The following is a 12,623-nucleotide window of genomic DNA, read 5'->3' as shown; positions in this document are numbered from 1 at the left end:
CTGACCTGAAGGATATAATAGTTACTATGTAGATCCCTAGGAGTTGTTGAGCGTGGTTCCACAGTGACCCAGGTCTAGCCCTGTTCAGTATTTTAAATAGTAGCCTAGGTGACAGACTAAAATATATGCATATTAAATCTGCAAACTCTATTGCGCTATGAGAGTCTGCAAGTGTGCTGCAGGACAGACTGACAATTCAAATTGCTCTTGACAGATGGAATAAATGTTTTGAAAAACATGATTCTTTTTAGTGGGAACACTTACAAAAGAGTAATTAAGCATCCAGATATAATGGTGAAAAGCCACACAGAGAAGCTGGCCAAAGAAGTGGTCAGAATGGATCACAAGCCTGACAATAGTGTCAATTGTGTCATGCTGTTACACAAGGTGGCAAACGTTCCACTGTGATGTATAGACAGCAGTGGTGGCTGAGAGACATTCAAAGTGATCCTGCCTCTCTTTTAAACCCTGGTGAGGTTTCAGAGGACTGCTCTGTCTTGTTTTGGGCAACAGAATAATCAGACAGACTTTCATACATGGCCTCTGAGGAAACATGGAAGGAATGACTGTAGTTCAGGACTAGAAAGGAAGATGATTAAGGGGCAATAAGATAATAATCTTTGAATATGTAGAAGTTGCAGAGAGGAAAAATATGTGTTGGCCCTATTCATGGTGGACGGATCAAGCAGAGCAGGGAAAACCTAGATTATCCATTAAGAAAACCTCATGGGAAGGCTGCAAGATGTCCAGCACGTTTGGTCTAGGCAAAGGTTAGACACTACTTCTCTGATATCACTGATTCTATCGCAGGATGGAGGTCATGTTGTTTTGATGACATCTTGAGATCCTTTGCTGCTACAGGGGTTGCAGTGCAGTTTGGTCTGTGTGTCCAAACGTCTGAGTTCAAGGGTGGTTGAGAAGCTGGAAATTTTGTTCTATGGGAAATTCCAAAATGTGCTGGGGCACAGGGGCAGGACATCCTCTTTCGTAACTCACCATAGAACATTGATATTTCTCATGGAAAGCAAAATATTAAAAACGCCAGACATTTGGATTGCTTCAGAATAAAGTCAAGCCTGGAAACTCAGCACTCTGAGGCCATACAGCTTAAAAGTGGCTTGCATGCTCCTGAGTCCATTTTTAAACCTTGGTAAAGAGCAAGGGTGAGGAATAACTGCTCAGCTGAGGGGCTCAGAAATGGGGAAGTGCAGTTCTCAGGGCGCCTGATCTCCTCACTGCTCAGCCAAAATCCTGGGTGCCCCAAACACACCAGTGTGATCATGGGTTACAAAGAATGGAACCACATTCCCATTGCTATTTAGGCAGGATGACAAGAAATCGGCACAGGTTTGCAATGCCACTGTGCATGCATTTACTTAAAGTCCTTTGAAATGCCTTAAGTTACACCAGGGGAGGTTTAGATTGGATATTAGGAAAAATTTCTTCACCGAGAGGGTGATCAAGCATTAGAACAGGCCGCCCAGGGAGGTGGTGGAGTCGCCATCTCTGGAAGTGTTCAAAAAACATGTGAATGTGGTGCTTCAGGACATGGTTTAGGGATCATGGTGGCGCTGGATTAATGGTTGGACTTGATGATCTTGAAGGTCCTTTCCAACTTTAGTGATTCTGTGATTCTGTGAAATCCAATGTTTTCACAGGAGACTTTTAACAACACAACATTTTCTGACAAATCAGTTTTGTCTGAAAAATCCCAGGAAGTTTTAGTTCCAGTTCCCTCCTCTACCACATGCGAGATGTCCAAGAGCGCTCTTCGGAAGAGATACCTTCTGTGTATGGCACAAGTTGGTTCCCAGAGGAAACACCAGTAGATGGAGCACACGATTAAGCAGCACTGCTCTTTGTCTCTGTAAAACCAATTAATATCCCCACTGTTCACTGCTCCCACCTGTGCACTGCTCCCAGCGTCAGGCAGCAGAGCTGGGCAATAGAGGCCTGGATTGGCCACTGACCGCTGCCCAGATAGGGTCTCCTTGCTGCCATGCTCCAGATGAAAGGCTAGATCTGCTTTGATGTTTACCAATGAATTTCTTGGCTGGCTGGCTTTATTTATATGGCATTTAGGCTTAGCTCTTACACTGCTATTTATGCCATGACTATATTTATCCGCACAATTTTCCGTTTACCAAGTGTTCAGTACATCCTACCTCTAACCAGAAAGTTCTTGCAGGTTTTTGCAAGTCCCCAAAGATTTTGCACATTGTTTAACTGAGTCTCTCCTGCCTCAAGCTCTTAAAATCACCTAGTTCATGCGTGTCACACTCTAAAACTTCCAAATTAGCTTCATCACGAATATATGCCTAATTTTTCTCAAAGGGTTGGTGATAATAATATGAAGTTAGCTTAGCCCAGAATCAGTACCAATACTTGAGCGGTATCTTCCTTTCTCCACTGCCCATTTTCATCTTTCACTAGATAGTCCTACCCACCTTACATCTTCTGTCCTGCTTCCCATCTTATGTAGGTTGTCTCAAATGATACTACATCGAATACCGTAAGAGTCGAACCTAGAAAATCAACTTTTTTCCCCAGCAAGCTCTCTGGTTAGCCTAGCACCGTCTCCCTCTGCTAAGCCCATATGACACTATGTCTGTCCCATCTTTCACTCACCACTGTCTCCTGTTAGTGACTCCTTCAACAATTTTTCTAAAGCCACAGTGCAAGTTGTCACAAAAAATAGAAGTTTTAAGTAAGTTCCTTGTGCATCAGGAACAGGATGTTCTGCTGTAAAACAGGACAACTAACATTTCTTTCTCCCACGCCTTGTCTTATTTAGTTTCCCAAGGCCAAGTTGGCCTCTCACGTTGTACAATGCACAGGGAAGCCCTGATGTCGGTAGTACCTTAGTTCTGACAGGAGCAATGAGTGATCATAATCTGGACAAATCCATTGCAGAGAAGAAGAAGGCAAAATGCCACTCCAACCTGAACATTGCTTTTGCTTCAGCTTTCAATCTTTCCTCTTCTGCTACTCTGACGTTCTTCCTACAGTGCCAAATACGGAAAAACTTCCTCTGGAAAAATGTCCAGGCATGATAGAGGGCACAGAAACAGAGCAAGAGTAAAAAGCTGTATCACCTGGCACAAAAGGACCAGGATGTATAAAGCTGTAGCTGCCAGTGCCTGCCAGATTTAAGGAGTCGATTCCCAGAATGACAAGCGGGGTGAAAGTTTCTTGGAAGAACAGTGTTGTGCAGAGGACAATATAGACTGCACAGTCCCAAAAGCAGATGTTATTTTCCATGGGCCTCTGCTATTTCATGGCAAGTGCTTTCATCATACTTTCCATTTTTAAATAGCTCTGTAGAAATTCTCACTCTCCAAGTTACTTACAAGAAAGAAATTACTTCATCAAAACAGAACATCTGTGTTTGGCAAAACTATTAAGGGTCTATGTCCTTCATTTTCTTTTATTTGCCTTTTCCTTCATAAAATAAAGATTTTACTAATTTTTTAAAATGAATTTAAGAAATGTGATCCACTGTACTTCAGTTGTACGTGAGCTAGTAAGGCTTAGAGTGGTCATCTCTGGTGGGCTTTTTCAAGGTTACCCTTTCAGTTTCACTTTTATTATTGAGACTGCTTTAAAACAAAATTTACCCTGATACATACACAAGTTGTTAATGTACTACAAAGTGTCCTGACTTCTGAAAGGGCTTATCTAGGACCAGTGGATGGATCATGCTGTGTCGGGGCAGACTGCTGCAGTGTCAGGGTATATGCAAGTTCTCCGACGACCCCATGATGAGTACCGCTTCACCGCTCCACTCCCACAGCGCAGCTGTGCGGCGCATTCACGTACGTTAGATTTAGTAGAGGTTAATCGTTCACACGACCATTGTTTCCTTCTGTGGGTTTGCCTCAAAACCTTTGACGTTCTCTTCATTGTACCTCTTGCTGTGCAAATTTCCTTGTTTTGTTTTGCTTCTCAAAGTAATTTTTGGTTAATTATTGTGTAGTTACAGAATTAGAGTAATAACATCTAATTGTACATCTGAAGCAAAAACATGTAATTGTGGGAGAGTAGATTCAATTTAAAGAAAGAAAACCCCTCCACCAGGGTTTCTCGTGGTTTACACAGTGTATTTGCCAGGCAGTGCTGCTTTGATTGCATCTAACCTGCAATTAGCATGTGCAATTAAGACATAATGAATGTGTGCAATTGCATTATTTCGGGATGTAGCAGTAGCAATATTTAGCAATTACTGTACTAGAGACAATGCTTATAAGCTCAAATGATTTTATCAGCATTTACCACAGGAAGGAGGGCAGGCGTGTGAGTGGGCCTTACCTACAAGTGACTTCCAGGATGAACGCACTTCAGTCTCCTGTTGAAAGCCCATGGAAGTAGCCAACAGGGAAGAGAGGCTGGGCAGATTTGGCACTGTTGAAAATGGGGTACTCAAACACTTTTAGCTTAGTTTCTGAATTATTCTTCTCCTCTGCCTTCAACATTTTGCATTGGTTTTGTAAGCCCAATCATGCTACCCAAGGGTTTAAAAATAAAAATTATTTGAGCATGAACTAATGCTGTGATCTGTGTGTATGAGGAAGCCTCAGACACATAACAGGTTTTTAGATGCTCTTACCTGGCATTCTGGGAATGCAACTTGAGCAGTTCTACTAGGCTTTTCTTAAGACATTCCTTGTCCTTTAAGGGTCAAATGATATTTGAAAAGCATCTTAATGCATTATTGAAGGATACAAATGAAAATACATTTCAATTCAGTCTCACAGAAACAGAGGTAAATCTGAACCTCTAGGCACGAACCCTGAGTAGATAAACTGAGATGTTCTGAGTGCCAAACTGCTGGTGTTGAAATGAAAGATCCCAGCGATAAAACTCAGGGCCCAATCCAGCAAGGGTTTCCAGTTACAAGCACTAAAATCATACATAACAAAACTCTATTGATTAGTATTAATCTATCACAGAAAATCATATTAGAAATCCTCAGACCAGGATTGCTTCTTCCAGGCACAATGATTTGTGTGAGTGATTTTTGCACATGGACCCAACACAAAATGCCCAAAGTTCTCACAAGATGCATCCACACAACTAAGAGCAAAAACTGCCTCAGCGTCCCTTCTGTCTAAATATTTCCTTTCTTCCATATTGAAAAAAGATTATTAGAAGTAGACACAAGAAATTAGAAACAGCCAATGAATCAGCTTCTACACTGATTTATACCTGTACCTCACTACTTCCAGCACTTGACTTAGCATCCTGAGAGATGGTGCTTGTCAGTAACTAGGAGAGGAAGCTCATGGGCCAATTCCATCTAGCTAGAAGAGTAAAAAAAAAAAAAAAAAAAAAAAAAATAATCCATTTCTGCAAAGACAATTTAACTTCTGCATTTGAAAGCAAGAACAAGATAAATTGAGACACATTTTCAATCCAAGGTATTTATTAAAGATGATATGGGCATACAGATAAACCACATCCTGAAGCAAGGTTAAACTAGGTTTCACATTATAAAGCTGTCCTGGCACTTTGTTGTTTCTCCATCTGGAGAGCTCCTACGTAACTTTTAGATTGACAAATGACAAACACAGCCTGTAATTATAAGGGTATCATTTACTTAACTTTTTATTAAAATCATCAGCTACAAAATAGACATTTTGTGTATACTAGTACTAAATAGGCAACTATGAGAAAATTACATTGGTCCTGAAATGAGACCATCATACTGTGCATCTGGGATGTGATAAGGGGTCAGAAATAATAGAAAATATATGGAGATGAGATAAGGTACTCACATCACACTGGAAGGTTAACCTACACTTTGGAGGAAATCAGTGCACATGTTGATCTGAGACCTATTTTCTGCAAACATTAAAGAAGTTCCATTTTGCTTTAATTTAAAAACACTATAGCCACTGCTCCAACAGAAAGGAACTGCATTACTTCAGTCTGGCATGTACTATTTAAGTGTCACAGTATCTGGACACAGAGAAATGCACTAACAACAGGAAAAGAAACAAGAGAGTAAGACTTTTTTGATAGTAGTGATGTCACGAAACACCACAGACCAAATTCTTAGCTGATGGAAGGTGACATAGCTCCCCCTGAATCAAAAATCAAGTATCCACCGAGAATGTGGACCATAATCAAAACATCTTGACACTGTATTCTGTCTTTCCCTTCAAGGTCAAAAAAGAGAAGGAGAAGGGGTAACAGTCCTATCTAACTCAAGAAGCAACAGTCATCGCATCCATCCAGCACCCCTTGTGTACTCTGCAATCCAGACAGAGTGGCTGCGAGGCTAAATAAGCTTTACAGGCCCTGAATTTAGTTCAGCCAGAAACAGAAGGTAATAAATGATAAAGTGAACTGCAGGTACTACAGGGGAGAATCCAGGGACCACATCATTATATCAAGTTTTATGTTAATATCAATGAGGGTTTTGGCTTAAAGTCTTGTGCTACAGCACAAGAATACGCGCTTCCAGGACACTCTTAAAGGCATCTGTCAGGTGCTGTAGGGTAACTCGGGTAACTCCTGCTCCTATCTCCTGCTCTGATACTGTGACCTCTGTCGGTATCATGACTTTGTTAAACTTCCATGCCATCATCCTGGAGATTGGAAGTAGGAATGTCACACAACGTTGGATCCTAGTACAATGTAGGAAATGAAAACAAGAAAGCCTTGTGTTTCAAGACAGCTTTCAGCAGGACAGAAAACATTATAGCAGAAAGGTTCATATTGGTCAGTGCCACCTCAAATACAGAATAAGGAACAAACATCAAAACAATAAAGCTAAGTAGGTATTGATCACAAGGTGAAAGACATGGTTATTTCCATTAGTTTGCTGCAAAAACTTCACCGGAAGAAACACATTTCTATCTTTATAAAATAGATCATTTTATAGAATAAAAACAGATCAAAAGTAAACTGTAATTCTTAACACAAACATAAAGTTTAGAATTTAATTTTGCGATTTAAGATTGACCGAAAAGACTCAGACTGTTCATATCCTAAAATCACAAGCAGGCTTTCACTGAACACCACTACCTTAATCTCAGTGCAAAATTATAAGTTATATACTGATAACATAAGATTGAGTCATTGCAAACCTGTAGGAAAATACAGACAGACAATGACAAATACGCAATTTTGCTATACTCTTAACATTTAGTCACCATGCATAAAAAATATACCTTTCAGGTAAATATTTTTTTCTCTGTTAGAATGTTAAAGTGCATCTAAAAGCTGCTAAATAAATCTTTACACTTTAAAAACAGAGAAAGGCAAACAGCAGTTCAGAAATTACAGGTAACTCCTGTTAACAAGGAGGTAAGAAGTTCTAAGTGCTATTCCAGTATTCTCAGCTCTGCTGAAGTGGTGGTGATATTTTGTGTGGGCAACATTGGCAAACACTGACTGGGCCAAATCATTGTATTTCAGAGAATCACAAAATCAGTTCGGTTGGAAGGGACCTTAGTAGGTCACCTAGTTCACCTGCTCAAAGCAAGGTCAATGTTGGTTGCTTGGGGCTTTGCGCAGGTGGGTCCTGCAAACATTCGAGGATGGCAACTGCACAACCCCATGCTGACTGCGCTCATGGCAGAACACGTGGGCAATCCACCTAGTTAGGGGCCTTGAGGAACACTTCATACAAGTCCACGATGTTCAGTATTATCAGTGCAATTACCAACCAGGCCTCTACCCTTAAACACATACCAAACTAAAACATTAACAGAGTAGACAGAGTATTAACTAGCATTTTAAAGCTCGCTGAGCTAAATGCACTCTAACAGTAACTTCAGAGGAGTATTGTCTGCATATGTAAGTGACCAGTTTGAGCTACACTGTGCACAGGCACCCCAAAAACAGCTGCCCTCCCTGGGGGAATGTAGACACCATTTTCAGAAGTGCACCCTTCTCAAGGAAACACTTCCCAGGATGGCAGCAGTGGTGCTGCAAGTGCCGGCCTGCCCCTGGCCACTTTCAGCCCTCATCAGCAAATACTTTCCCGTGAAGGGGTGATCTACCTGCAAAGCTCTCAACATCACTCTGTAAAATGACAGTTTCCAAACTATATGTCCAACTTTTTACTACCTTTCACAAAATAGCACCAGAATGCTGCTGCCATTCTCTCTCCATAAATATCACAGGTGAGCAGTGCCCAGTGCTGTGGAGCTACATCTACAAGTCCTTAGCAAGCAGTTCAATTTCATCCAGCAAGAAGTCCATGTCCTTCCGACTAACTTGCGGGCTGATGACGACCTGGCGGAAGAAGTTGACTTTGCCCCGGTGAGGCTGGTACCCAAGCATCATGCTGCCCTTCTTCATCATCCTTTCTTTAATTATAGGAGCAACCTGAAAGTAGAGACAAAAAAAGGGTTGGTGTCACACTCAGAAATACAGCAGATTTGGGCAGGAACTGTATTTTGTGACTTACAAAGTTTTTTTGAAGTATATGAGTTTTGTACCCCTTGCCTGCCTTCCCACTGCCTGCCCCAAGAAACACTAAAGCTCTGACCTGCAGGTTTAGAGGCAGACTGTGCACTGAGACCCTCAAGTTCTGGGACTCCTGAAAGAATCAGAGCAAGATCTAAACCCCACAAAGGCCTGCTGCTTGAGGCATTCATCTGTGGCATGGGTTAAGGTTCATCATTAGCTTGGGTTAAGATCTGTAGTCCTCCTGATTTAGATCAAAGCTTTGAACTCAGGAAGAATATCAACTGCAGCTGGTTAAAGGCAGTGTTTGTCTCCTTGGGCTAACTAGGCTAAGCTTGACTACTCGCCCTTGCTGGCCCTTCTCCCACCACATCTGCAACGCAGTTATCCCTAGAGGACACTCTCCACTGAACCCCTATGAAACTTAGGCTGCCAAAGTCAGCGTGATGCAATATTAAGGGAGAAGGCCTGATCCTGAAGCTTAAGATTTCATCTCTTAGATTTAGGGCGTAAGTAGCATTTGGCTACACCACTCTTGTGTCGGGATAAAATCTCATAGGCGTCTCACTGCAGAAAAAATACATGAGTAAGATTGGCAAAGTCAGGTCCTTATGGCTGCACACTTGATCTCATCCCAGAAGGGCTATTAACCTTGTCCAATTAATCTTGTACTTAACTTTAAGCACGTGAGTAGTTCTATGTTCCCATGCTTGAAATCAGTCATAAGCTTAAATGCATTGCTGGATTAAGTACTCTATTCCTTGGAAGACAAAATTCAACATAAATAAATAATTTAACAGAAGTAGTATTTTTTAAAATGTGTTGCATTTTAATATATTACTAATAACAGAATATTTCAGAACAGTGCATTCTTTTTCTTCCTTTTGTGAGGGTTTGACTTTGAACTAAGCAAAAAGGTGTATGACCTAACCTTGGTTTCTGCATTAATTTATTTCAGCTCTAAAACTTAGTGCCAGAAACTACCACCTGACTGGCAAACAAAAAATGATGATGCCAACCTTGCCTTAATAGCTTTATTTTTACATGGCGTATTTTAGTAGGCAAGTCCCATACTTGGGACTTTTTTTTCATATCTTCTTTCACATATCTTTGCTTAGATAGAAACAGCTAAGATTTTCAACACTAACAGCCTGGCTTTCCCATATTTGTTTAGTGGTACATGTCTAAATTACTATTGTTTCAAAATGTATATTGAATTCAGAGGAGTGTTTATGGCACTAAGTTAATCTGCCTCTCTGGTTTTGGTTTATCTTTGTGATAAAGCTATGCGGTTTATTTCGTGTTTGTTTTTTAAACTATGAGAATGATGGAGTCAGAATTCTAATTAAAGTCCAGAGTGTGACATCAGTATGAGTTATGCAGGTGAAAGCAATGAATATCCTTTCAGAATGCAATGTGCAATCAGAATTTTGATTTTTTGCATATTCCTGCAAGCAAAAAAATGAGAAATAAGTTGTGAAAGTAGTTCTAATAAACATTTGGGAAACAAGAAGTTAACAATGAGGACAGGAACACTCAGAATTACAACAGAAATGTTAAGAAGCATACTGTGATACCTTCAGTCACATTCAATAGCACCTTTTTCCATAAAATCCATAAAATCTAATGTGGAGCTCCAGGTGTGCCTCGCATAAAGATCCTAAGGAAAGCTACCAATGAAAATACAATTCTGCTGTGTATCTGCAATGCGTACATCATTTAGAGACAGAATTCATCAAATATATCCCTATACGATCACCCACCTGGGTTTCTGTCTGCCTAGCAAATATTCAAGGATTCCTCAATTTTCTTGTTTTATAGCTCAGAATTACATCAGACTAACCTCATTTAGTCCATACTCAAGAAAAAAAGAACAAAACCAAAACAATGGAGTTCTGCTTGGATAGACATGACAGCTATTTTGCATGAGACAGCCTTCTGCATCCTGAAAAGTATGTTATTTGGCAATCCTCTCTGCTCCAGACCAAATATTCCAAACCGCATCCTAACAAATTGCTAAGGCTATTTGTGCAGTGCTAACACTAGGGCAAAATCTGGGTCTTCAAATTGTTCTTGCACTTTTTCCAGTGGTGGAGTCAAATGGGAAGACTCTGGTTGGGAATACTGGTTATGCACACCAGTGAATAGACCTGCAACACACGTTCTCTTAAACATGACATGATAAAAACTCGCCTACTTCTCGTGCAGTTTGCATTTGTTGAACCCTTTAACAGCACACAAGGCTATTAAGAACTCTATTCCGTTTTTATTCATGCCAGGTATAGGCTGAGATAGCAATGACCCTGTGACAATGCTTGGAAGACATCGCACCCGGGAGGCATTGTGCTGGGCACCATCTACATACAGAAAAAAAAAATTCCTCCATCCCTGTGCTTGACAAGAACCCCCAAGCGACTTCTGCTCATGGAATAAAGACACTACAAGTGCAAGGGGAGAAGCAAATTCTACCTAATATAGTTTTTCAAGCTCTTCTTTAAGATTCAAATCCCTGTGGCAACTTTTAGCCTTTATTGATGTTCCATCAGAGTTATTTCATCTTTTGTATCACACTATCGATTCTCTTCATCTCAACACCCAGTGCTCCATAATCCATCATCCCAAAATGTGCACAAATGGAGACCATGAAAGCAAAAACATTTAGAGCTTCAGTAATTTGAGGAATGTAAATATAATGCATTTCAATAGTCTTCTCTAATGGAAAGGAAAGGCAGAAAAATCTCACTTTCATTATCTCATTTATCATCTCATTCATCCTCCATGCTAATGAAGTTGTCCTCTTAATTGGAAGTGCATCCATCACTTTTTGAAAGAAAAACAAATACTTCCTACTTAAAAGAAACAAAACAAAACATAAAACTGTCTTACGGGCTTTCGACAGGATTCTTTTTGGATTTTCCATCAAGTATTTTGCATGTTTTTGTAACGTGATGCAGTCAGTGTAACAAAACTATCAGGGATCCTATCCACAGAAAGCAGTATGGAACAATATATGCACAAATGCCTAAGTACATGTCTTACAAAAGAAGCATTAAATGATACATGCCTGCTAAGGCTTGGACTTGAGGAGCACTGGGTATGACTCCTAACTGAAAGTAAAGGCAGCCACCACTTTGCAGCAGAAATATTAGACCTATAAAGAACTAATTACCTAGTGAGGAGTTCAATGAGTTTAATTCCCACTGAAGTCAACGAGACCTGAGGATGCTCAAAGATCAGAGCGAGCTGCACAGCCCCAATCAGGATAGGCTCCTCGGAAAGCAATTTACTGAAAGTAAGATTGCTTCACCAGTCCAATTATTTTACTACGGAACTTACCAAATTGTAAATCTAATTCTTTATGTGGCCCGTCAGTGGAACAGTCTCAGAATTTTAAGTGTAATGTGTCCTAAAACCAAAGTCCTCTTCTGTCCTTTGCTCCCTTCACCACTTCCTTCCCACCGCCGGCCTCCCCTGCCAATCCACCCTGGAGATTATGATTTCAAATGCTCACTTCAGCAGCGTATTAGCTATCAGACATGCCCTTCTTCCACCTAGGAAGGTGAGGAGGAGGTGCAGTGCGTGGAGGGCCATCCTGTAGCAGAGCTGCTCACGTTGCACTGTGCAACCAGAGGCCCACGGAACTGCTTTGCCTGAGGACTGACGGGTGCAAACACAGTCTCCCTGTGCAGATCTACACAAAGGCTGTAACGTGTCATGCTTCCCTTACTATTAATAGCAGAGTTTTTAAACTAGAGCAACATGACATAATAGTTTATCTCCTTCTCCATCTACCTGGGTGACAGGATAATCTCTTCTTCCACTCTCAGCCAGCACTCAGCCACACAACAAACAACAGAAAGTTTAGCCCTAAAGTTTAAGCCGTTTCAATCAAGAATCCAGACCACAGCTGACCCTCATATATATTCACTTGGAAGATGCCAATGTTCCTTCCCAGCGCGTACACACACACAGAGCAGTGTGTTAAATAGCCACAGAGCCAGCTTGGACGCTATAGCTGAAGTATCTAGTGCACCAGGAGGATTTGGAAAGCAATGTATCTCCCTCTCCATATCTCAACTATCCTTGAGAAGAGTGATTCTGCACAATCATACCACAGGGCAATACCTTAAAAACCATTGTGTTCCCCCTAGTTGACTCGTCAATGGCATTCAATGCAAGTTACTTCAAGAATTTTCACCAAGCTT

The 12,623-nt window shown here is 40.9% G+C and overlaps 1 protein-coding gene across 1 annotated transcript in view; it reads right to left on the bottom strand.

The window, feature by feature from the left end:
* Positions 1-8,163: 8,163 nt before the first annotated feature.
* GADL1 (glutamate decarboxylase like 1) overlaps positions 8,164-12,623 on the bottom strand; it is a gene marked incomplete at both ends in the record, with an annotated part of 131,926 nt that continues 127,466 nt past the window's right edge. Inside the window, one exon of the mRNA XM_081996483.1 lies at positions 8,164-8,337. Within this exon, the coding sequence (XP_081852609.1) occupies positions 8,164-8,337 (174 nt within the window). The remainder of the gene's footprint in view (positions 8,338-12,623) is intronic.

This window comes from Phaethon aethereus (assembly GCF_964289735.1).
Source record: "Phaethon aethereus genome assembly, chromosome: 2".
Classification (NCBI taxonomy): domain Eukaryota; kingdom Metazoa; phylum Chordata; class Aves; order Phaethontiformes; family Phaethontidae; genus Phaethon; species Phaethon aethereus.
This window is presented reverse-complemented; position numbering and strand designations above follow the sequence as displayed.